Source organism: Aquila chrysaetos, chromosome 26, assembly GCF_900496995.4.
Source record: "Aquila chrysaetos chrysaetos chromosome 26, bAquChr1.4, whole genome shotgun sequence".
NCBI classification, from domain to species: domain Eukaryota; kingdom Metazoa; phylum Chordata; class Aves; order Accipitriformes; family Accipitridae; genus Aquila; species Aquila chrysaetos.
Window position 1 is genome coordinate 13902543 of NC_044029.1, and position 25907 is coordinate 13928449.

Below are 25907 nucleotides of genomic sequence, written 5' to 3' on the forward strand. Positions count from 1 at the left end.
AACTAGCTTTCTAAAGTCCTATAAGCAGGACAGAAACCTTCATTTCTGCAAAAATGGCAGTCAGAATGAAATAAAACTTTTAAATTCATGTGTTACAAGAAGAATGTCATAGTCACACTTCAAAATCATGAGTATGCAGCTAATGAAGTGTCACATCTCCCATATTCTCTGGTCACCCATACCTGGCACTGTTCCTCGGAAAGGCAGAATCCTTGAATTGGCTCACATCTGGCTGCTGTTCTGCTCTCAGCTTTGGTAGAAAATGGGTTAATTATTAAAAAACAAAAGATAAAACACTCTCTCTGCCTTCAGTTTGAAGTGTACACACACCAGCCTTTTCTATACATTTTTGCCTTTAGCTGACATTAGTCATCCTATGGCATATTCTGGAAAAAATTATATAGTGCTGGCTGCATAACTTTAACCCTAAGACTGATTCCTGAGAGGTACCAGCCTCAAAGAACACTAATGCTCTTACTGCCTTACAAGGAGATTGCAAGAAACGTGCAGGACCGCGCTTCTTTTCTCAGCAACCTGCTCACACCAGTGCAAAGGCTCTGAGCGTTGCTCCCTGCTCTGTTTGCTCTATTGATCCTCAGCTGCTACCTGGGACATTGCAGATAATGCCAATTATAGGGGCCTCAGACTCCGGCAGCATTTGCTGAGGAGCCTCTGCTTCATCTTGCTCTCAGCACAAGGAGGCTGGCACACCTCATGATCTGGAGTGAAGCAACAGATGGGAAGGAGGGGAGAAGAAACAGAATCAAAGCTGTTCCACGCTGTTTGCTCAGAGGCTGCCAAAACAGGCACTGACAGCGAGCAGCCATAGGGAACTGAGGATAGCATTAGGACTTAGAAAAGTCCTAATTTCTCAGCAGGTGCAAAGCACGGAGATAGCATTTTAAAACAACCCCCTAGGAAACCCTCCATTTTTTCCCCTCTCCCTTCCTTTTTTCTTTTTTTTTTTTTTTTAAACAGTTTCATCCCTTAACAAACGAAATTGCCAGTGGCTTTCAACTTACAGCAACAACCTGGAGGCAACTCCAGAATACTTTGTCAACAATGCTAATCTGTAAGCCAAAGAAAAAAGAATTCCATTTACAGTTAAAAAAAAAATAAATAAACAGTTGTTTTCTCTGCCAAACAGGCCTAGGAAATGTAAACTGATGCAATCAGGTCCCTACAGCCTGCAAGAATGTAAGAGTTCTGCTTCTGTTCCAGCACTGCAGATCTTTCTTTGTCTTGCCCTGTCCCCCTCTCCTACATGCACACATTTGTATTAGATTTCACTTACGCTTGGCATGTGTCTCACAGAAATCACAGAGAATGACCCTGTATGCTCTGGTGTGCAGACGTTCCCTTAACACACACATTAGCGACCACATGGCAAAGACTTTCCCTCGTTATCACTGGTCACTGGGAGACACTTCTCCTAAATCAATGAATCAAAAACTCTTCAATGCCATTTAAGGAGAGAAGCAGCTTTTTTTTATGCCCTTGAATCTGGGAGCTGGGCACTTTATTGATAGGGTACTCCAATACCCCATTTTTAAGGACCATTACAAGCAAGAGGGAGTATACTGATGTTAGCTAGTTATTTTTAAATCAGTCTTAAATCGAGTCAAAGTGAAACAAACATACTCATTTTCTAAATCCAAACACCAGTTTGCACAGGTAAAAAAAAAAAAGCGTAATGATGATTTAAAGAGAAGAAAGAAGCAGACATACATCTGCTTTACACTTCAACCAGCTTTAGAAGTTTCTCCCACACTGTATAGTTTAGTTAGTAAGCCAGTAGTTCTTCTGGCTGAGGACTGTGATTTTCACACATGTCCCTTCTCCTAGGGTAGCCTTCACCCTTCACCACTAAAGAGCCCAAATAACCAGATGTATTCTTTCTCTTATAACCCTGATCTATCGTTGGAAGCCTTCACATTCCAGACTCTTCTTTCATTTCCCCATCTTCTGCCAAAAACTCCTCTTATTTGTATACTTCCACCCAGGCAAGAAGAAATCTAGTATCTCCACCCATCATCTTGCCGTGTCCTGCTTTGGAAGTGCTAACGTGTGAGGTGACACCCAAACAGTGTTAGCTGCCTGGACTGACAATGAGTGAACCCTCAACAAGTTATTTCCTTCGAGACACAAGACTCCTTTCACCAGAGCTGGAACCATTCCATACTCATAGCCTGACACTGATTGAAACACGTTAATCTCTCTTATTTTATAGAGAGGTACACAGGGGATGTGTGTGAACCACACAAAAGGCAACACTTTTTACTGACACCAGCTATGGTGGTAACAAGTCTCCTTGGAATGATAATGAGTTTGGGATGAACTGATCTTAATCCTGTCTGGAAAGGTACACTGATACCCTAATGAATACCTTAAACTGACTTTGCACCAGAAATTAGAAAATGCAATCCCTCATCCCCTCCGGTGACCATATAACTGTTGCATCTTGCTTTACCAAATGCTTCAGTGAGCAGCACCGCTGGGAGTGAACTGTTGTAAAAAACACACAGCACAAGGTTCTCCCTTTTTTCATTTGTTAGCCTCTCTCTCCCTTCTGCCCTTCCATCCCTGTCAATCAGTAGCTGTATTATGTGCTGAAGCAAGAGGGTTTACATCTCTTACAAAGTCTCAGATAATCTACTGTAAATGAATGCTTTTATTCATCTGACTCTCTTCCTTTTCACAATACCTGCAAGGTTCTGGCCTTGATGAGAAGTGAAAGTGCCAGGTTTTACAAATGAATCTGCCTCCCCAGCCACAGCATGGATTTTCTAAGACCCAGCTCTGGGAAAGAACTGCCTGTAGTAAAGCTGGCCATGGCCCCTATCAATACATGAAGAAGAACGAAACTGAGTGGATTTGGGAAAGATGTGGAATTGACATAGTCTGAAAAGGAGAAATAATACAGTACCCAGAGAATATACGCTTAAATCAGTATTCTAGCATCCCACAAAATAGAAACAACATGACTGACCGTGTTGCTTCTGGACCTGCTTTGCAACATCTAATTTAAGTGCCAAAAATAGGACATCTGGATTTTGTCTTTAATGATTTTTAAGTAGCTTATGGTCCTAGAAGGGAACAGGTTACCATGTCATGCCTAAATTGTCAGACTTTTCCCTTCTTGATTACCAAGAGCCCTTTTTCTCTGACTTGTTTCTCCTTTCTGCTCCAGGCCTAAGGTATAGCACTAAGTCAGAAGGTTTTACTTCAAACCAATGAACTATCACATAAGGTCTACGTTCAGCCTTTCCTACTTGCACATTTTCCTTCCTGCCCACTCCTTACAGACCAATGATAGCTATTGAGTCCAAGTAGTAAACAGCTATTTGTTCAAGGACATCTCATTCGCTTTACCAAGTCAGGACACGTTTACTGTGGAAGAAAAAACAAAATTGTACATACAGTGTTTTATACGGTATGCTTTAAAATTAATGTTTTAATTTTCCTCCAAAAAGTAGGGTAAAATTAAACATTCAAGGCCCCAATGAGCTTTGAGAAACTAGACTTGAAGAATCCTACCTGTCACTGCAACTAGAATCAGACTCAAAAAGATTCACTAGGTCAAGAAATTCTGAATCCACAGTATTTTCTGGTAGGAATATCAGAAGCAGAAGACTCTATACATACTTAAACTGGAGTTTGTTGAGTTGCTGATACAGCTTGCAGCCAAACACAAAAACAGGACTGGGTGCAATGACCCAGGACGTCCCTTTCCAGGCTGCGTTCCCAACTACCTTATGCATTCTGTCAACCTGGCCCTAACAATCCCTGCATTTTCTCCTATTTAGGGTGGTCCCTCAGCAAGTCAATTTCTACCACTCTGAAAATAAATCTATTTATTTATAGCAGGTGTACAAGTTATCATTCTGGGGCTGTTGCCCAACAGCATTTTAGAATAATTCTCAATTTTTTGAAAGAAAAAAAAAAAAACAACTAATGATACTCAGAGATACACAGCTACTTCTGTTTACTTGTGCTTGCTTCTCAGTCATTTATTCAAAGGATGCCAAGATCACATCTGTGCCAAGAAGAGTTAACTAAAGACATTCTTAGCCCTTTCGGAAGCACTGCAGAAGTGAGATATTAATAGCTAAAGCAAACTCTACTTTTGCCTTTTTCAATTCCTTTCTTTGGTGTCTTCCAAAAGGACACCACGCTGAAAGAAACATGCTCCTTGGTGTTCAGAGTGAAGTCGTAACTGGGAGGAAGCCCTTGCTTGCTCAGCATTTCCCCAGATAACACAACCTTTGACCGAAGAATCTTCTTCTAGAAATGCCTATTCACTACCGAGTGGGATAATTTAGCAACAGCAGCAGCAATGTAGGCGTGACATTGGCTTTGTCACCCACAGTTCAAGGGACACAAAAGGTTACCCAGCAATCACGCTGCTGTGGAGTAATGTCAATATTGTCCTTATTTCCTCAGATCAATCTGCAGCCAAAACATGCAGGTGCTGCTGTAAAAGAAAAGGTAGTGATGCCAATCTATCTGAAACCAAGGGAAGCCTTGCTGACAGTCTCCTACAGAAACCCAGGGGAAAAACCCAGCTCCCTTCCCTTGAAGCAGTAAGAAGACTCTTGCCTGTTTGGTGCACAACAACTTGACAGAGGCACCTGATCAGCAAAAGGTTTGTCCTGCAGACAGATTTCTATGTATGTACTCCATAGTCCATGCAGGAATCCTTAAGCCACTTCTCGAGTCCAGAAGGGAATCCGAATTCACAGCTACCATCTACAAACTTAAACCTGGAGTCAGATTTGCAGTGAACTGGGATTCAGTGAAGTCTGAAGAGGCTTTTTGCCATGTGCCACGTGGTCTCCCCATGTTCCACAATTCTGCCTCTAACAATATTTAGGAGCCCAATATTAGTCTCTCTCTCAGTAGCCCACCAGGCACCTCATTTTTGCAACGCCCAGCAGCCCTTCTAAAACACAAGGGCACAGTAGACCTACTTCACGAGCAACACGACTGGTTTAGGAAGCCCATCTACCAGAGGGTGGATCTACTCTCACAGAAGGACATATATTCAGCTACTGCACAGAGGGTCTGCTGTCTTGAGAATCTTGTTCCCTGGTCTGACAGAGGAAGAAACAATCAGTAATTACATATAAAGAGAAAGCTTCTTTCTAGGGATTTGTGCAGTGTTTCCCTGCAATAAAGAGTGTTTCTAGCCATAGAAGAAAGCAGCAAAGGTCAGACAACATTCTTTCGTCCTGAGTGCAGCATTAAGAGATGGATTAGAGCTTGTGAAGAAATTCTGAATTTATAAAATTGCTTGATGGAAGCAGAGTGTAGCTTTTTCCACACAGAACAGTTGCAAGAAATTGGCTTGCTGCTTCTGCCAGCTCAAAGCTTTGAATCAATGTCTGTGGAAACCATTTCAGGTTTTTCCCGTTGACTCCACTGGGCATGGAATCACACTTCAAATGGCCTGTATAGCTAAAGCTCTAATTATCTTGCTGTACCTGAAGACTATCCCTTGGGCTTGTCTCTGTGATTATTTCCTCCAGATGCTTTTATTCCATCCTAGAAATCGTTTTACAAAATAACGTAAACTCTCCACAACACGATATAAAAGACAATTTGCTTTCTCAGCCAGTAAAAAGTCAATGGCAAATGATTCTCTCTCTTTTTACATACTTTACTTGGCATATACTATTTTTTGATGTCAGTGTACAGGGGACTAGACTAGTTCTTCAAGGGACTACAGCCATATCCTTCTCAATGACCTTTTTCACTGCTATCTTGTCAACATGAGCTTGAAGAAAGATCTCAGGGAAAGAGAGAAAAAACATAGAGGAAGAACATTTCTCAGCTGATTAACAACTTTCTAGCAACAATAACAATCTGTCCCTTTACTTCTCCAGCTACCTTAACATTATCCCAGACAACTGAAAAGTGGTGACTCATTTCAGGCTCAATTGCAAAGGGAAACAGAATTTTCAACTACTTATGCTTTTGCACAGAAATGGCAAGTGTGCGTAGAAAAACATCTGAAAACTAATAAAATATCAGTTTGCTGGCAGAAAGCAAAAAAAGAAAAAAACAGGAAAAATCTGACTCTTAGAAAAGGGGCTGACAAAGAACCACACAATGTTTATAAATCTGGTTTAAAGAAATGCTGACTTCAGTCCATTGCTTTTGGATCTTGAATAAGTAATTCTGGACACTCTTTCTTGAGATATTGCCTCATATTAATATGCAATGTATTGGGGAATGTTAATTATTTGCTGAAGGGTGGTTTTTTTCTTCATGTATCTTTAAAAAAGTCAACTTTTAAGTTTATCTTTTAAAAAATCCAAGTGTCCAGGGGAATCTTTCCTGGCAGCTTATTTTAACCTGTGTCATTTCAACAAGCTGATTCACAGCAGTAACCAATAAACAGTTTTAATGGCCCACATGTGGGGGAAGCAGGAACAAGCAGTAATGGGCAATTTCTCCTAAAGCCAATGTATGGTATAATCACACTCCAAAATAAAGTCTGATGACCCAACAGGGAAGATTTCCTGGAGTTCTTCTCAATCTGGAAAGCAAACTGATTTTTTATTTAACTTGAATCTACATTTGAGTAACCTAAGATTTGGTCCTTAAGCCATTAATTTCAAGGAAATCCAAGTGGTCATGGAAAGGCTCGCTGGCCTGTTACTCTTGCTACTAATATTTGTATTTCCAGGATGGCAAAATCCTGATGGAGAGTGTGTTGTACAGAGCCATGCTATGTTGAAGTGTTGTCCGAAAGAGCCAGAGATTCCTCAGGCAGGAGTTAGTTCAGAAGGTGACCCCAACCAGTTGTACCATGCACCAACGAGAACACTGCTACTCACGGATTTCTAACAGTATGACACATCAATTAGCAGATCACCTTTTTATGAACTACACATGGCACTTTAATATAATTTACAGTTTACTTGTAATGTATGCGAGGACACACAAACCAAGAGTCTGCTAACAATTTGAGAGGAAAGGATTACTTAGAACTGAAAATCTAGGACTGAAAAATCCATATGAAAAATTCCATCAAACACAGTGAAAGTAAACTCTGTCTGGATCACCTTCCATTAACTGAAATATTCTACAAAATTCTTCTTTCTTAAAGACTATTGAAGGAAATTTGATTTCCTTCTGCAATCAGATATCAGGAAAAAAGCTGTTTGAAAATCTGTCATAAATACTGGTCATATTTTTACAATGAAAGCTTACTACAGCCAATTGCAAACCATTACTTATCACCTATGTTTTTTTCCATTCTTATGAATTAGAAACCTCAGCACAGTCAAAGCCAAAAAAGGCAAGCATACCCATTTGTTCAAAAATGAAGTCTCTTGCAAGTAAATGAATGTGTTGCATCTATATCAACTTCTTCTTCATTTATATTTTATTACATTAATTTTAAACATTTTTTTCTGCAAGCACATTGACATCTGTTAGCTATCGAGCATTCTGTACATTTAATACCACTGCAGATAGAAAACACCTGTTGGCATCTCCCAGCTATGTATTTAAAAGTTCAGGGCAATGAGGCACTTAAACTTGTTAGGTTTCAGTCAGTAAAAATAATCATGTACTTAAATTCAAACACATGACTTGTTGAAATAGCTCCTGAATTGAAATCTCCGTTGGCAAATTATTCATTTGAATGGATAGGGTTGCACAACTCTTTCTCTTCTATTATGTTTTTACTGAAAAAAGTAGCTATTTTCTATGTCCATTGAGGGCGTGCCAGTTAACAGGCCTAAAAAAACCCACTGGATACATTTTAAAATTGCCTTTCTTCCAAAAATGTCTACTGCTATTTGAAAAACAAAAATTAATAGTATTATTTTTAACCATAAAATACAAGAACATTTTTCCAATTGTTATTCAGCAGGAATGTTTTTAACATATTTAGGTATCACTCTAGACTCTAATGTTACCAATTCCAGAAAATCACTTTAGCGACACTGTTAATCTTTTTATAAATCAAATTTGCAAGCTGTAAAAACTTATAAAACCTACAACCTCATAGTCATCATACTTCATAATGTCAAATATTTCTGGTCACAAAGATATTCTTCCAGCCTTACCCATCACCATATGAAAATATATATGGGATGTAATTTATTCTGACATTTTTAGTACAACATAAGACTTTCATTTCATATTCTGTACTATATATATTCAATAGACAATATACAGAATAAATTCTGTGCATCCAACAATACAATTTCACTGAAGAAAAATAAGAGTACAGATTATATTCTATGTGAAGTATACAATTTAGGTTGGGTAACAGTGAGTGATGACAGATTTTATAGCACTTCAATGCTGACTTAATCACTTCACTTATTATTTTGAAGCGATTTTGGATTAGTAGGGGTTTAGATGTTGAAGATTCATTTATATACAAACACAACTTACACTATGTTGGAATTTCACCAAATGTAAGTATCCATATTTATAACTCCCAAAATGAATAACTATTTTAAGTCATGACGTGCTGAAGGATTTCTTTGGGTTTATTTCATACTATTGCAAAAGAAGAACTGAGCTGGTTGGAAGCAGAACATCACCAACTGAATTAAAAGACCGTTTTACCAACAAGACAGCCTCCATGCAAATTCTGGTCGTGCCTAGCCATGTTTGATTTATGATAGCTGATGGGATTACAGCCTAGTTGAGGCAACCCACAATACACAAATGTGCTATTAGTAGCCACGGTACATTAATCAATGGTGATGAGTGTAAAAAAATCTAAAATACTCTGATCTCAATATGTTATGGTTTTGCTCAGTTTTAGTGCACAGTAATGGGAAATTTAAGCAGAAACCCATGTGCACTGATCATACGCTATACCTTAATTGTACGTTCAGCAACGCAGTTGTTCAGCATTTGTTTTAATAAGCTCTGCATCTACATAAATACAGAATATGAATGCTCCCCAAACTCATCTTCTAAAATTGTACAACATTTTCACTTTGGATAGCAAATAAAAGAAGAAAAGAAATTAACTTTTGTTAATTACATCAAGATTTAAAAGAAACATAAAGGAAGTGAATAAAGTCTGATCCAATTGAATAAAATCTCTGAACTGAAAACATTCTATATCAGATTTATGGTAATTCCAAGCCTTAAATGGGACATCACCTTTTTAAAATCAAGCAGACAGTACATTATCTTCATGTCAGACACCATCTTTTTAAAGTGTATGTTTTGGTGCTATCCCATTTAAAACATAAATCAAGTACGCATACTGAGGACCAAAGACAACCAGCTGGTAGTCCACAAGTAAAGTCAGGCAGTTCATATTAATTCTCAAATCTGCAACTCATCCCAGCTCCTGGCAGCTCACCAACCACGTGCTGAATTTCTAGTCTAACAGCACCTCAGATTCCCAATCTCACTGCTCATCACAACACATAAAAACATGAAGGGAAGATGTCAAGCAAAGATTGCCGTAATAGAAAAGAGCTGCACATTGAGGTTTCAAGATGGAGAGCTGGGTTCCATGTTAGAACAGCTCCAGTGGACATAAAAATAATGTTGAGAGCAGAGAAGGTAAACAAAAGGTTATTTATATGCTGTTGAGTTCTATAGCTATACTGCTTTCACAATCGTGTTGGCAGGGATGCAGAACTTAACACAGTAACATAGAGAAGCTAGTATTATCCACAGAGTCAGCTGTTCAGTCTACCTGGCAGACGAAACACTCAAGATAAAATCCAAGTAAATCCATAATCCCAAAAGTCTTAAGGTGGGACTTCAAGTGAGATAAATAAAGGCAGAAAAAAAGATCCTTTTTCCTCTCTATTTTAATTGCTAAAGAACAATTCCTTTTAAAGAATACAAATCTTAGTATGCTGCTAAAACCCATCAAAACTTTATTACATTTTGAGTACATATAAATTTTAAATCTGAAGCAAATCTCAGATGATAATTTTAAACAATCAGGTACAGGATTCAGCTTCAGCTTCCTGTTAACTGAGTCTGAAAACCATAGCACATCATAGAAAAGTATCACGTACAAATGAGAAAACAGCTTGACTCAGATGTGGTTACCATCCTGAAATGGCACACCCAGGAAGACCAGAGAAGGATGACAGAGACAATTAGCCCTATAATTATGACACTCAGCAACCAGTCCATACAGTCCATCCTCCCCAGAAAAGCAAGAAGGAGAAAATACAAAGACCAGATTTTGAAGAAAATCTCAGTGATCAGCATAAAGAAAAATGTAAGCTGAGGTTCTAATATTTCTTTATTATAAAACCCAATGCATGCATCTGCCATTTGATTTTCACTAGCTCTGCTAAGGACAGAAAGAAATCTTTGCAGGTACAACTTTGTGATATAGATGACACCAAAAAAATACAACTAATTCACGCTGAAAGAATTGCAGCATACTCTATTCATTTGAGAATGTATCCCCTGTAACAGGTTTGTGAGAGGATGAAGAAGGTAGCCTTCCTCTACTGGGGTACTCCATACGCAGCTCTAGAAAAGTGTCAGTCACGAGACAAGAAAGAAATGCATCCGAGATGAACGCACAATGCAACGTCCATCAGAGCAGGAGATACAGAACTGCTGACAAAACAATTAGAAACTCGTATATTGAGGAAACACCACCAACAAATCAAAACTCCTTACCTTTCTATGGCACATACATTTCACTAGCATGCCTAGTTTAAGGAAGAACACAGTGCTAGAGTATTAGGACAGAGAAAAGACATCTTACTGAAGAGACCCATCCACATGTGGGTGTTTATCTAAATCCAGTTTTATAAAGGTCTACATCAGAAGTGAGGTTTTAGCAACTTGAAGACAAGAAAAGCATTATCCTGTATAAGTGATGATAGATGGATAAAGGCATCCAAAAAAGCTTTTAAATATACCTACATGAGTTCTGTATTTTAATACCATGAACCAATACCAACATGATCAGGAATTTTCCGTCTTCACACAAAGAAGCAGTAACACTGCGCTGCCTGGACTTGTTCATAATCCTTAGGTCAAAATGCCTTGATCCTGGATGTGCAATGAAGGCAAATTCCCCGCTAGGAGTGTTAAAACGAGTTTCAGTGAAGCTCACCAGCCTTACAGATCAAAGAATATGCTGTCACAAGACTGGTTCTGCATGGAATTACCTTCCAAAATACAAAATAGCTTTCTTGTCAAATCAAAAGGTTTGATATGAAGAGAGACATTTATATTATCTCTAGTCCTATTATCTCTCTTAGGAGCCTTTTTCCTAAATATGATTATTGAAGTGAAACAATTCTACAGCTTCTGTGTCTGTCAACTTTTACTTCTAGGCTACTCGAATAACAGAAACTAGCTGCTGGTGGAAGAGTATGAGACAGTTCTTTCTCTCTAGGTGAGTTGACTCTGCCACGTTTATTTTGCTAACAGACAGCAACCAGGGGCTTTCTGAGACTGAGGTCCCTGATTTTGATAACACAGATACAACACACGTAAGAATCTTTACACATGAATCTTAAGAGTAACTTTGGAATTACACTTAACTTTACCTTGCTGTACCATCTGTGACTATAATCTTCCTGGGGTTATAGTTTCATGAATACTGGCAGCAGAGCTGTCTTAAGAAGTTCTGGATTTCACCCACAGCCCAGCCACCTGTCCCCATCCCCACATTACAGTTCATCACTTCTCAGTAGTGCAGCTAAACTGTGGGACCAGCCTGAAAAACAGATCTCTGGAAAGAGGTGGTTAAAAATAACCTCCCAAACATCAAAAGGAAGAAGACAACTTTGCACCACTGAAGTTAATGTCTTATGAAACTGCATGTAGGACAGAGTCTGCTAGCTTCATCTTTCTTGGGTCTGATGAGAGAGTCCTGCAGTGAGGATCTGTAAGTGGAGGGGGCAGCTAGAAAAAGGGTCAAGAGACTTGTGAAATGGATGTCTAGCCCACAACCAGCAAACAGGACCCTTCTTCCCCATGGGACACTCAGATAAGGGCCTGAAAGCAAGAGCACTGCCTCAATTCTCTAGTTATCCACAGACCCAAACTCATCTCATGCTTGGAAGTGAGACTCCCCGTTCCCAGACTCCCTGTCCCATGGCGCAAACACTTCTTGGTTCTATGGTCAGACTTGGTCCCATTACATGTGACAGCAGAAAGGTGGGAACTATGGCCTGGGAGAGCCTCCATAAAAGTCTGTGGCACCTGCTGACTGGAATTTTATCAATAGATAAGCATTTGCATAACCATAATTAATAGGATTACAGTCATATGCACATAAAATACAGCCAGGATAATATGTGTATATGTTTGCATGTGTCTATGTGTATGTATGTATGGTTGGAAAGATAGATTAATGTTAAAGGAGCATTCACAGACAAATATATGTAAAGTTTTGAGAGGCTAGAACTACTTGTAGGAAGATTTGCTTTTGTTCTTTAAAATTGCATTATATTCACTTGTACTGTTTTACTTCTTCACTATTGCAACATTAAATTATCCTTCAGCTGAGTACTTGGATTTGACCATTTTATACTCCGTATCCACAAATATCGGAGTTGCCACACAGCAATGGTATTTTGATTGCAAAGAGCAAGCCTTTTTTTGTCTTTTTTCTTTTTTCTTTTTTTTAAGAAATACACTGGTAAAGATAAAACACAGTGAATCCTTCTGGGGCTGGACTTTCATCCAGCTGTCCCCAAATGCAATATAAGCGTTAGAGAAAGCTGTCTGTTCATTGTTACTCTGAAAGACTTACAGTGATTCCTGAATACCCTTTGGTGTCATCTGACAACATTCTTATCTTTGGAAGGTTTTATTAAGAGCTACATTATATCATTCTGTTACCAATCATAGCTTGTACAGTTCAGATCCTTTTAATCACTTGGAAACTGTTGTATGGTTCTACAGAAATACCTGGAGAGATGACATGGGGCATAAAACTGCATTTCTAATGCATCTGTTTGTTACTGAGTAACAACCATGCTTCTTCATAAAATTCAATTGTCTGCGATTACCTTAAGACAGAACCAAAACTTAAAACTTTTGAAGAATATGGAGAAACAATGCTTAGGAAATCATTTTACATTAGCAGTGAAAAGACATATAATGCATTTCTCTACATATCTAAGTTACAGCTGACAGTCTTGTGAAGCTTTATATATTTCCACACCTGAGAATTAGCACCCTAGGAAGAACAAATCTAAGACCAATTTTAAAGCAGGAAACATTGGAGCCACTTGTACGTCCCTCACAAGAAACTGAATCTGCAATACTTAATTATGAAAGGATGCAAGTTCCAACTGCCTTCTGTTTCAATACATACTCAAATTTTATCTGACAAGTGAACATTTTATACAGGTCTGATCAGCAAAACGTCTGCCTGCCTTCACCTCTCAGTATTCTTTGGCTTTCAGCTGCACCTCTAAATAGGACAACAGAACCGTGGTGTTTCTCCTTTTGCAAAATACATTATGTGTAAACAGCCAGTAGTGATTATAAAACACTTAGGTACTATAACAACTATGGAAGTATGTCACGTAAGTTCATATGAGGAATTCAACCACTGACTTCTGTTACTGTTTTAGGAGCCGCATCATAAACACAGCCATGTGTAATTAAAGTTCTGTCAAAAATACCTGTGCTTTTACATCATGACTTTCAAAGGAAATCTATCTGTAGCTAATGTCATAGTGTTGGCGGTAGACCAAACCCCCTGCTGAATAAAATACATATAGGAGCTCTCCTGCCATGAGCAGCTCCACTGACAAGTCCTCTGTCGTTGCAGAGCTGAGGGATCAGTTACAAAGCCACAAACTCAGGGGCTATTCTGAAACAGTTTCTAAAGGTTTACCTAAGCCACCCAGAGAGACAGCAATAGCTGCAGAAACTTGTGACAAGGGTCTCCAGAATACACTTCCAAGTTCTTTTGCGCAACTTTGTGCATCTTTCCCCTTGCCTCTCCTTCCCACCCACTTGGGATTCAACTGCCCAGTAACGTGCAACCGCAGAACTACGCTCAGCCATGCCACAGCTGAACACGCCAGGAGAAAAAGTGACTTGATCTCTCTAGACTAAAATATTGCCCAAGTTTAATTTCAGTGGGGAGTAGCATATGACAAGGAACATATTTTTGAGTTGAACAGTGGGAGTTGGTTTAGCTTAATACACTTTCTGAAGTGTGCTATCGCTATGACAAATATATATCTTCATGAGGACAGCTTTGTTAGAAGCGTTACTGATAAGAATCAGAGAGAGAGAAGGAAAACGCAGTCTTCACAGAACTGATCCTGAATCTGGAAATGTTACGTTTTAAATACACAAGCAGATGGCATTTCAATAAATTAGAAGGAAAGAAAAGGAGAATTTATACACGGCAAGGGAGAACAGGGAAAGCAAGTTTAGCAGTATCTGCCAGAGATCTCCACAGCATTTTTATTAACTGACTCTCTTAATGTCCATATACCATTTTAAGAAGCTTGCCAGCAAAGGCAGGGGGGGGAAGTGGAATGTACAGTGACAATTCACTTGTTTTAATGAAAGTTGTTCAGCCATCTTAATATTTTCATCTTTACACTGAAAATCATTGGTTTCCTTAATGCAAAAATGAAGTTGCTTCAGGCATGGTGCGGCAAACGTAGCATAATTCATTGTGTTAGGATGTCTTTTCAGTTACAATATCCTTAGCAAAAGCAATAAAAGGTGAGCACATGCATCCCTTTGAATTTCAGTAGCTTACAGAAACTACCTAGTACAGGTGGAAGGTTTATAAGTAAGCCAGCAGAATCTGGGCAGCAGCAATAGGTTTATTCAGCTCTGTAGTTATACACTTCTTCACATCTTTTGTATGAACAGAAATCTCTGTCCTATTTAAGTCCCACTTTAATGTGCTATAATCTTTTTCAAGACACTGTCATAATCTCTTGAAAGAAACTCCTCATGCTCTTTGATGATATATGAAAATGTATCTTCTTTACGTCTGTATCTATGGTTTTTTTACAGTACCGAAGAAAGATGTAAAAGCTCATTTTATACATCTACATACAGACTTTTAACTATTTCTCATATTCAGGACATCATGAGTAAGTGGTTACTTTTTTGTACATCTCACTGCACCCATAATGCATAACTTTTAAGTTTTAAATTTATTAGGAAATAAGAATATTAAATGTATAGATACTTGTGTGTGTGTGTGTGTGTGTGTTCGCTCATCTATTTTCTTTCTGGCACAAGATCCATAGTGAAGAAGAATGTTCTTGGTAGGGACAATTAAGGAGCTGTTCTGATCTTGGTGTTACAGTAAGTGTGAGTAAGGTCAAAAAATTTAAATATATATGCATATTTCAAGATGAACATAAGAAAATAAACAAAAGCAAATGCAAGTCAGTTTTAGTGAGTCAGTGGACAAAGTGCTTTCTTCTTAGTTTTGCCTAGTGAAACCTGTGTTATTATCAGCATTTAATGGAAAACAAACTTTGTCACAATACCATCTGGAGAGCATAACAAACTACCCCAAAGAAGCACAATCCTTTCTAAAACTGGAAACATGGAGAGTTAAAAGGAACACTTCTCCAGTGCTGCAGGAAAAAAAAAAACCACAACAAACTTGTTTTCCATTCTCATTTAAGTTTAGCAATGATACTGATATGAAAAATAATTAAAATCACACATTCTTAAAAGTCCTAATGAGCACGAAAATGATGGCAGTGTTTTCAAAATTGCTGTGAAAACAACTGCTATCTCTAAAAAAGGAACAATACAATGCAAGTATTGTTGAAATCTCCTCTTGGTCTTATCTTGTCGTCTTTCTGCATGGAAGCTGTCATTCCAGCCATTCAGAGACTGAGTAAGTGGTAGAAGTTACAGATTAGCTCTGAAACTATAGCCAAGCACCCTAAAACACTCAGCTAACAACTCTTTGAACATCAGGCCTACCCTAAGAGAAGGAAGGCAGGGAGCCAGGCAAACCATAACAGCTCTAAGTGCCTGGAGTGAGAGAAAGATGCAAGAGAAAAGTCTTGTAAGCCTTTCTAGCCTGCCTTGACCAAGGAAATAGGCTATACTGGTGTTGCTCTGTGAGTTCCAAGCTAAATAAAATTGTGCTTCTGAAATAAGAGTCTGAATAGGCTTTGTCATGACATTAGCTCTTCCAAGGTTGGAAAGCCAACACAGCAACTACAGGGTTCAGCAAGCATAACACTAAGCAGAGCTAAAACTAGTACAGAACACGTTTATCGACAGGACTGGAAGAAAGAGTCCATTGTAATCATTCATAGCTCCTGTTAGACTCATTTGAACTTGTTTCTGGTAGTCTGGCCTGAAATTGAGTCTTCTTCACTTTTCAAATGAAATGCAGGAGGCCAAAAACCTTTACCACAATGTCAAAGGAGAAGAAAATACTACTGAAACATATTGCTGCTGCTCCAGTATGTAAAACTACCTGTTTCACAACAGAAATCAATTCACAACAAAAATTCTTAGAAAAGAATAAAATTGTCCTGTACTCTAACTGCACATATAAAAAAAAAAAGTCTGAGTTAACTATGTTGGTGTTTGATGTGGACAGTACTCTAATCTGCCACTTTTTTTTTTTTTTCCCTCATCAGCACAATACCTTGATATTACTGATCTTCACTCTTCAGGCAGGAAAGCCTTTGCTTCACATGTAAGACAGAAAAACCAGAAGTCACCATAGTATCCTTGGTTTTTCCCCACATTTGAAACTGCAGGGTTAAATGAAAACTGGAACCTTCATGAACTGAATTTGAAATTACCTTTATTTAAAATTTGTCATATGATTATGAATATGAACCCAATACACCCACAACTACAGAAAGTCAGGTAAGTCCTCAATAAACTTTCATATTTACTCAAATGGTGTCATTATGAACATGTTACTGTTATTCTGTTAGCTGTCTTTGGATATACAGCTATCTTGAAGGTGCTGTTTAAACACCGCTCACTGTAGAAGACTGCATAGGTGGACTACATGTTCCATTAGGTCAACAACAGTCACTTCCCTTTTCCATCCAAAGACAATATACTTGAGCAGGTTGTATAACACTTCTGTACTGTTTCAGATGTAGAGAGTATCAGGTTTCTACCCCAGTTCTGAGAGAAAAGGCCATTACCTTCTCCTCAGTCCTCCAGTTAATTGATATAGATCAAGCGCATTACCTACTTTCATTAAAACTAAATATTACAGGTACGATTTTTAAAAGGAAAAATTTCCTAGTTTAGCACATCCTACAGCAATCCTACCTTCCTACACACTGCCCAAGGATTCATGCACACCTGTCTTCATGAACGCCACCTAAATCTATCACAGTATCCTCCATGATATCATTTCTCTTTCTTCCAAACCCTTCTATATTTGTTTTTCCGCCGTGCAGCTCTGATCTCCACAGGCTAACTTTCACAGTGCCATACCATGCACAGAAAGTAACTCTCCCAATACCCTAATGACATCTAGCCCCTATCCCATAATAAAAACTACATCTCCCAATGCCTATACAAATATAAAGTTCATTGTGGGGGCAAGGCCTAAGCTTTTTTTCTACATATGCTCGTTTAAGACAAAGCTATAGTTGCTACCATAAAAGCTTTCAGCTGCTGGTCAAAGTCTCTGATGAACCCTCTCAACTGTCAGATCTAACAGATTATTAAAAATCTTCAGTAGCCTCTCAAAAAAAAAAAAAAGTTCAAAAGCTGGACATGGTCAAGAGGCTTCTGGTTCCAACAATACGATTTTGCAGCAGAAATCAGTACTACCTTTCAAAAATCTGATATTCATAAGTGAACATTTCTAGTCAAGAACACTATGATTAAGCTAACAAAGACAATCACTAGCAGCCCTGGAGAAGACAATCAGGGATGAGAGCTCTGCTCAAGCAGAGTGAAAGGAGCTATAATGAAAACTACTTTAGCCACGGCTATCTAAAAAGTATTTTGGATTCATGCACTTCTAGGCATTTAACCATTGCATACCAGGTAAAAGTTCACAGTTTCCTGGTGATTCCCATATTTCTGCCGAGTTTCTGTGTCTGTCAAAGCTCTTACCCCATTTTATAAATCCTACAGAAGGATTCACCTGATCTTTTAGCCATCTAAAAATCAGAGATCAATTCTAAACTAGCCAGATTAGTTTCCACTCTCTGTAGTCAGCAGAGACACTGCCACTGGTGCCTCTGCAGGGAAGATTTATTTCTCCTAACTTACAATAAGATGCATCATTTTCTGAAGGCATCTGTGTTTCTCACAAGGTAAAGAACTTAAAGTAGACACTGCTAAAATTCAGTGCACCCACTTCTACACCCACTTCTACAGGTACTAACTGCTCAAATGACTTACTGAAGAGCAGCTGAGAAAAAAATGTATTTACATTCAGATGAAGGATTCTCATGGCTCAAAAAAAGCCCTGACATTTCCATGAAGTCTCCTACTATCCCACATCCTGTTACACTCTCATCACAGCAGCATCACCCTCTTTTTTTTTTTTTTTTTTAATTATCCATTTAAAAGCCAAGCTGATTTAGCTGAGTAGCCAGTGGGGATGCTGTCGGATTTTGTCACCTTCCTTTTACTATGGGCTGACTGAACTACTACTGGCAATAGCACTACTATCCAAACACTTTCCTTGTTTGAGAGGTTTGGATTCTATTCATGTCACAATTAAGAGGGGAAGAAAATGGCTACATAATGAAAAGAAAACATTTCACTCAGAAGAGGATTATTTCCACCAGGGCCCATTCATCTTTATTCTATAAAAGCTGCTTTATTCCTATATGTAACTTTTCCTGTCTCCTGCAAACAATATCATACTTGTCGCACCAAGTCAACAGAGAGAGATCAGGTTCCCCTTAACAAACTTCCACAACCAGTTACAATGCCCACTATGAGCTGTATTATACTAATTACTGGAATTAATTGGCTTACCATTTAAAATAGTTTAGAGCAATACAGTACGAGGAAGTCCTAAGTGAAGATTATTTTTTCCCTTCTTTCTTAACATCATACTATGGACTGATTTCCTACGCAGTTTGTTTCAGTTTAGTAACTCACAGTTCCTTTTCATATTTCAAAGCATTGTTCTAAGAAAAAAAACATTGCTTTTTCAGTTTAGTAACTCACAGTTCCTTTTCATATTTCAAAGCATTGTTCTAAGAAAAAAAACATTGCTTTTTCCTATGGCTGGAGCAGGAATTTTTCCCTCTGGAGCCCTGACCAGTTGCTGTTTTGAGGTGCTCACAGCTTAGAAATTTAAAAAGAAAAAAAAGCCAACCTCAAAACAGAGGCTTCAAAGGTCAGGGTAAAAGTGACATAGTTCATTCTGTGTATGAATGCTCTGTATCAACAAATACTCCTCTGTGTGCAGAGGCATTATGCTTGTTTCAACTACCTGGTCAAAGAAAATAGTACGTTTCAGTTCTGCTGCCTAAACATTGGTGATAGCCCCAACTGAGCTTCTCAACGTTATTAAAAGAATCCATGTGGAGCTGTCAGGTATGGACCAGCCATGGCCTGACAGGATCTCATCTGGAGGCCAGCGGGAGCAGCAGCTAAGGGTTTTCAGGATACCCCAAGGCATCTTAAACAGTACCAGTTAATTATGGTTAGGCACATGAATCAAGTCCTTAGTGCCTCCTCTCCCGCCCTTTCTCATTCCAGAAGTCATACATCCCGCTTCCAGGGCATCTCCCTTCCTGTGCTTCCTTTTTCCCAATTCAGAAGAGCGTACAACTAACAACTCATTCAGACTTAACAGAGTCCAACATTCCTTTCCCTCTCTCCTACAGGGTTGTGATGGATTCTCTCTCAGTGGAAGAGGCCAGACACCTTTCAGAAAGACTGTGTACAGTTCAGACAGACACTACAGCTATGATGTCATAAGAACGCTACAAAATTCTACAGGCCTTGCCATGCTGCAGGTCAGATCAGATCAGCATGTCTTAAATTTTCAGGTTGGCAACCTCTTAAGAGGCAACCAAACTGATGATCATTTTCAACTACTGTAAAAACAAAACTAAAAAGGTATTAATTATTGCTTTCGTTTTATAGATGGAGAAGCGAAAATGAGCTATCTTGCTTGGTGTAATAAAGCAATTCCAGGTCAGAGTTGGACAGGTGGCAGGAAGAGGTCACCTTGCTACAGAGAAAGACAACGTATGAGGGTAGGAGTTGCGAAACTTTTAGCAGAACTAAAGCAGAGAATACAGGCAACAACATGGAGGTTCATCCTAGAAGAAGCAGCAGAGACAAGAGGAAGGACAAACGAAGGGGAAGTAAGAAAGCAGTAGCAGCAGAAAGAGTGCTGATGAAGGCGACAGAAGATCAAGCAGGGCAGAAGGCAATATTGCAATGAACAGGTTAGGAAGATGTCAAAGCGTCAAGCTAATAGTAAAGCAATTAAAACAAAATGAACAGTTAATCACTAGTGCTCACAGCAAGTCACTTGGCCAGCCTACAACAGCATCCCAACACTTTTATTCTGGACCTGCAATGCCTCACGACAGCAACAGGCAGCAGCAGTCTCTCTCACCAAAATATTCACTGTCAACAATCAGGGAATGGAGCAGAGGTATATGAGCCTCCTTTAAAAATCAGAACAGTTCCCTGTTTAACTTTTTCTTTACATGGCTGAGCTATTTTTACATCATAAGAAAGAGTTTAAATTCTTCTGTGACACACTTTAAAAACTGAATCCTGTTCTCCAAAAATACTCAAAGAGCAAATGTTAATGGTCCAATCTTGTCTTCCATTGTGCAGCACGTTCACTAAATCCTTTGGAAGATCATTTCCTGAGACTTTGCATTCACAACTTTAAAGCATTTTATGCTGCATAATGAAAACAAGACTATACCATTTCTGCATGAACCAGGTAATTAGTACCTTGAACATACCTATAAGAAAAAAAAAAAACAAAACAAAACATAAAATATATCAGATGTAACTCCAAAGTTTGCTATACAGCAAATCTACAGAAAAAGAGACTTCCTAAAGCCTGGGGGTGGGGATTGTTAAAGGTATATTTTAACATTATAGTGCTCACACAAATTGCAGTACTTCTAAATTAAATACTGATTCATATCCACTGACCTCAAGACAAAACAGCATGGAGATTTACTTTCACCCAGCCTTTCTGTAACATATGCAGCCACGTCCCAAAGTGGATTCTTCAGCTGTTCAGATTTCCACCTTTCAGGACACTTTCAATGGGGAATTAAAAGCTTTCTGAGATGCCCAAGTTCTTGCCAACCCTATTCACAGCTCTCCCTCACTAAACATCTCCTTCCCAGGTCTGCATATTGTGAAAGTTTAATGGTACCGATGACACTTAAATTAAGCTCAGAGGTTAATAAAACATTTTCTTCTCTTACCTAGGCAGCTCCAGCAGGAGACTCTGCCCATATAAGATTCAAACCATACCCAGGAAGATCTCCTCTCCACTGATGAATAAGGAACCTAGGGCAATCAGCTTGCCAGTTTAGACATGACAGTTGAGTGCCTAAAGTTGCATGAATCCAAGCAAAGCGCTTTTGAGTTAGGCACTGTGTGTCTAACCCTCGAGACACCTGAGTTCCTTTACGCAACCTATAGTGGTTACGCTAATTACATGGGTGTCCAAATACAGTACTCAGAATAAAATAAATTGAGTTGTAAAATGAGTTTTCAGAAAAGCAGTAAATGCATCCCACTAACACTGTGATACTGCAATGCTGATAAGGGGAGGAAAACCAAGGCCCAGAAACCCAAAAATCTTCATGCAAGTGGCTCGTTTATGCACCACACATGAAGTTTTGTCAGTCTTTCATAACTGGAGCCTTATAAAGTTTACCAGTTCCAGTACATGAAGTATTCTGGAAAAGATATTCTGTGGCCCTTTAGTAGAAACACTTGGGAAACTGGAAGACTATGAACATATGGATAACCTTGCCAGCTCAGACAAAAAGACTGCCTAGCTCAGTATTGTCCTGCCAACAGCAGCCACAAGCAGATATTCAGGAAAGACTAAGACAAGGGAAGTATAAATAGCACTCTCTTGAGTATTTCCTAGCTCCTCTTTTCAAACCATGGGATTTCGTCCCATAGAGCACCTCTCCAAGTACCTGGTCTCTCTTTGGACCAGTATAATCCTTTTGCACCTACAATCTCTTTTGACAAGGAGTTTCACAAATCTACCACCTGTTGCAGTAACAGTGACCTTTTTGTGTTCCCTATTGTATTCTCTAGCACCTATTTCCTGCTAACCTCACTGGGTGGCCCTTGAGTCTTGGTTGGGAAAGGCAGTCAGCCCCTCCACCCCAAATCATTCACAACGTAAGAGTCACAACTGTCCACATGTAAAAAGTGCTTGCTTACCTAATCATTGCCCACAGGGAAACTATTCCAGTCTCAAAGATCCTCATAAGAAAAAGCTCTGTGCATACAAAGAAATTTTTTTGTGTATTGCAAACTGGATTAAAAATAAATATGTGATACAAATACATTAATATATTTTATATTCACCAGCCATAGAAACACAGTTAAAAACCCTACTGCGTATCTTTTTAGAATTAAATAAAACCCAATGCTTTATCCACCCCTCATTTTAACTAGGGTTTATAATGATATTATAGATCTGGAAAAAATTGGGGTTTTTTTAAAGACCTGACTTATTTTTCAGAAATGAAAGTCATACAAAAATTATTAGTTTAAAACCCTACACAAGCACCTTCCAGTTCAGAGTATGATGTGGGGGAAAAAAAGCATGTATCTACAAGCTAAGTAGAACATTAAACTGTGGAAATTGGTTATTCAAAATGAGAAAAATCCCCAATTCACATTCATTACTAGAATTCACATCAAGTGGAAACAAATCTACGGTTCCAGTACATTCAGAAGTCGGTACAGGCCCCATAAGACCTAAAAAGAAATCTTAGTCATTGGGTGACCAAAAGGTTGCCCCAGATTCTCCACAGTTCCCAATAGTAACAGAGGCTGCCAAGAAGTCAGAGGAGCCCACAACTGGCAACAGCAACCACAGACACCTGACTCCATGTAAGTACAGTAAAAAAGCCTGGTCAAAAATAGTCAAGTAGCCAAGAGCGTCAGGAAAAAGTGCTTCCTATAGAGAACACTAGCTGATTTATTACAAACTCAGATGAGGAGCACTACTTTCAAATGCCAAGGTTCCTTGGAAATAGACCTCAATGACATAAGTGAACAAATGAACACAGGTCCCTCTGATATAGCAACACATCTGAAGAGCCGAAATGCCCTCAGATACTCCCACCATATAGAGAGTTTGAATGGATGAGCACACAGAGGATGGAATTGCTTCGCAACGGGTTGCAGGTCCCTTGTCCCCACACACCCCCCCAAGCACACAGCACTGACGCTAACAACGTATCACTCAGTAGCTGATACAGCACCTGCACAGTAAACTGGTCAGTATTTCAACAACAGAGTTATTTTGAAAACATAAATTGTGTTTTCAACCAAAATAATTACATTTCTTTAAGTTCACTCTTGTTAGAGCTGGCAAATACATGAAACAAAATTTTTCATTTTTTAAAACATCTATGTTTGAAATAGAACATTTTCTACAAAACTAACACAGTCACTAGAAAGCTTTTTAAACTACATTCTTCAATTTTTACTCCCACTTGAAGACATTTCACAGTTCATTTATAAATCAAATTAAAAACTCCTCAAACGTCCCACAAAAAACATTCCGATTTTTTCTTAAAACCGTAATGAAGTACACAATCCCCTGCAGCAGTGACAGTAGTGTATCAGGTGACAGTGATTACTTTTTTCCTTCTAAATTTTTGGCACCTCAAAGTTTATAACTTCCTTTATGAAATCGTCGTTACATACCTGAAGCCAGGTATGAAAGGATACACAGAAAGTCTGATGCACGTGCCATGTTTAACCCATCTGCATATTTCTCCAGAACACTGCCTGTAACCCATCATTTAAAGACAACAAGAAACAAATGCCATAACATTCTTATAAAAAATTCATGCAACACCCTCATCTAGCAACATCAATTACTTTATCTATCTCCTACACCGTTAGCTGTAAGACTGATAAAGCTACTCAGCAGGCAAGGGATTTAATGAAATAGACCCTGAGCTCCTGGGAGGATCTATCACCTGTGGTTCCAACTCTAACACTTCTGACCAAATACAAGCTCTCTTCCTGCTGCTGAGCAATAGGCTTTTCTGGATCTTGATCAATCGTGCTCCAAAGGAGGGAGGGTGTAATAATATGGTGTAAAGTATTCCAAGTGTGTAGGAGAACAATTGATTTTGGTGAAAGGGAGTTACGAGAAGAAACTATTTAAAAAATAATAGAAATTGACAGCTTTTACATTTAGGTCACTTGAGCAGCAAAACAAGTTCACAGCAGTTCTTTCAATAAGCAACAATACAATTAAGCATATGTACTAATCGTCATTAATAAACCACATAAGCCAGCATAAAAAAAAAAAAAAATACAGCCTTGCACTGTTACAGGTTCCCAGTTTCCACAAATATTTTCAATTCTGTACCCCATCTAAGGCTGAGGCATCAAGATACAAATATCACAGAACAAACATCTCCCAGTGGCTACCTAATGAGCCACTACCAAAATAAACAGCATCAAAAAAAACCCAACCCACTTGTCAGTGAAAGGCCTCAAGTTCTCTTCCCATTGCCTAACAAATTTAAGTACTGTCTGCTTCCGGCTGAACAGGGGATAATTTGGCTGTCCTTCCTCTGCAAGGAAGAAATGAAAAATTCCTTACTTCTTGATCCTTCTAAACTAACCCAAATGTTCCTTACCTTGAAGTCTAGTACATTCTAGTCTTAAATTTCATTTAAATAAAGCTGATTTAATATCCCATTGCTGGATGAACTTCATGTTCTAGGGGAAATCTTACCTAATTTTGGCAGGGAATACGGCACTTTAAAATAATCTTCATAAAATTCAATGAGTCTCCTTGTAATATTTAGAGCATAGTCCCCCGATCCTCTTCGGATTGCATCAGGCCTTGCATATAACCGTACCTGTTAAAAAACAAAGCGAAAGACTGATCATTTCAGCACCTACCTTTTAAAGCTATCCTACCTGCAGAGGTGAACTATTCTAAGGTTGTTGTGAGGTGGCAGGATTATTCACTTAAAGCCAAATGTGACTGTCATACGTTCGTCAAAACATGTTGTAGCTGAAAACCAGAACTTCCACAATTAAGGTGACAAAGTTGAGAAGTCACAATCTCCTACTTGTTTTTGTTGCCAAATAAAAGACTTAACACTCCTTGCATCAAAATAAATATTCAAAGAAAACACTTACATGTGTTTGCTAGAGATATGATGGGAGAGTGGATTAGTATAATGGTTCTCTGCCTACAGTGAATGTAGGCAGGAAGCAGTGGCTCAGTAGGAGAGAAGTTCACGGTTTGTTAAAGGCACATTATATCAAGCCCTGAAAGTATTAGTAGACTGTGGAGAAAAAAAAAAAAAATAATCGTTCTCTTTTCCTTTTCTCTGGCAGTGACACAGTTACCCTCGATGGGCTATGGAAGACTGCAAAAACAACCATTTATAAGCTCATTCATGTACACAAACAATTAACATTCCTGAAACCTCCATGACTGCTTCAGGCCTCTGTTTTCAGAAAGCAGTAAATTAAAGCTGTTTATACAAGCCACAGACTGCTGTGTTCAGTATAAAACAGCTCCCACATCTGACTACGTGGAGCACCCCAGTGAACAGAACTCACCTTCATAATTCAGTACTCAAGTGTGACCCTGATTAAGGAGATAGCAGAAAGCACCGCCAGGTTACTCACTACTCCCTGTCCTTACAGTCCTTAATGCTTCCTTAGTGCAAAGATGACATACAGCTGAGAACTGTTAACCAAGAAAGGGATAGAAAGGAGAGTCACTTTTCCTTCTCCCTCCTCAT

The 25907-nt window shown here is 38.8% G+C and overlaps 1 protein-coding gene across 3 annotated transcripts in view; it reads right to left on the reverse strand.

Annotated features, from left to right (window-relative positions):
- The window catches only part of TRHDE (thyrotropin releasing hormone degrading enzyme), a 222979-nt gene that overhangs the window by 158228 nt on the left and 38844 nt on the right, over positions 1-25907 (reverse strand). For all 3 annotated transcript variants that reach the window (XR_003921685.2, XM_030003020.2, XM_030003019.2), the window contains one exon: positions 24881-25007. Coding sequence is in view for 2 of the 3 variants with exons in the window: in XM_030003020.2 (XP_029858880.1) it covers positions 24881-25007 (127 nt within the window). In the remaining variant the exon portion in view is untranslated. The remainder of the gene's footprint in view (positions 1-24880; positions 25008-25907) is intronic.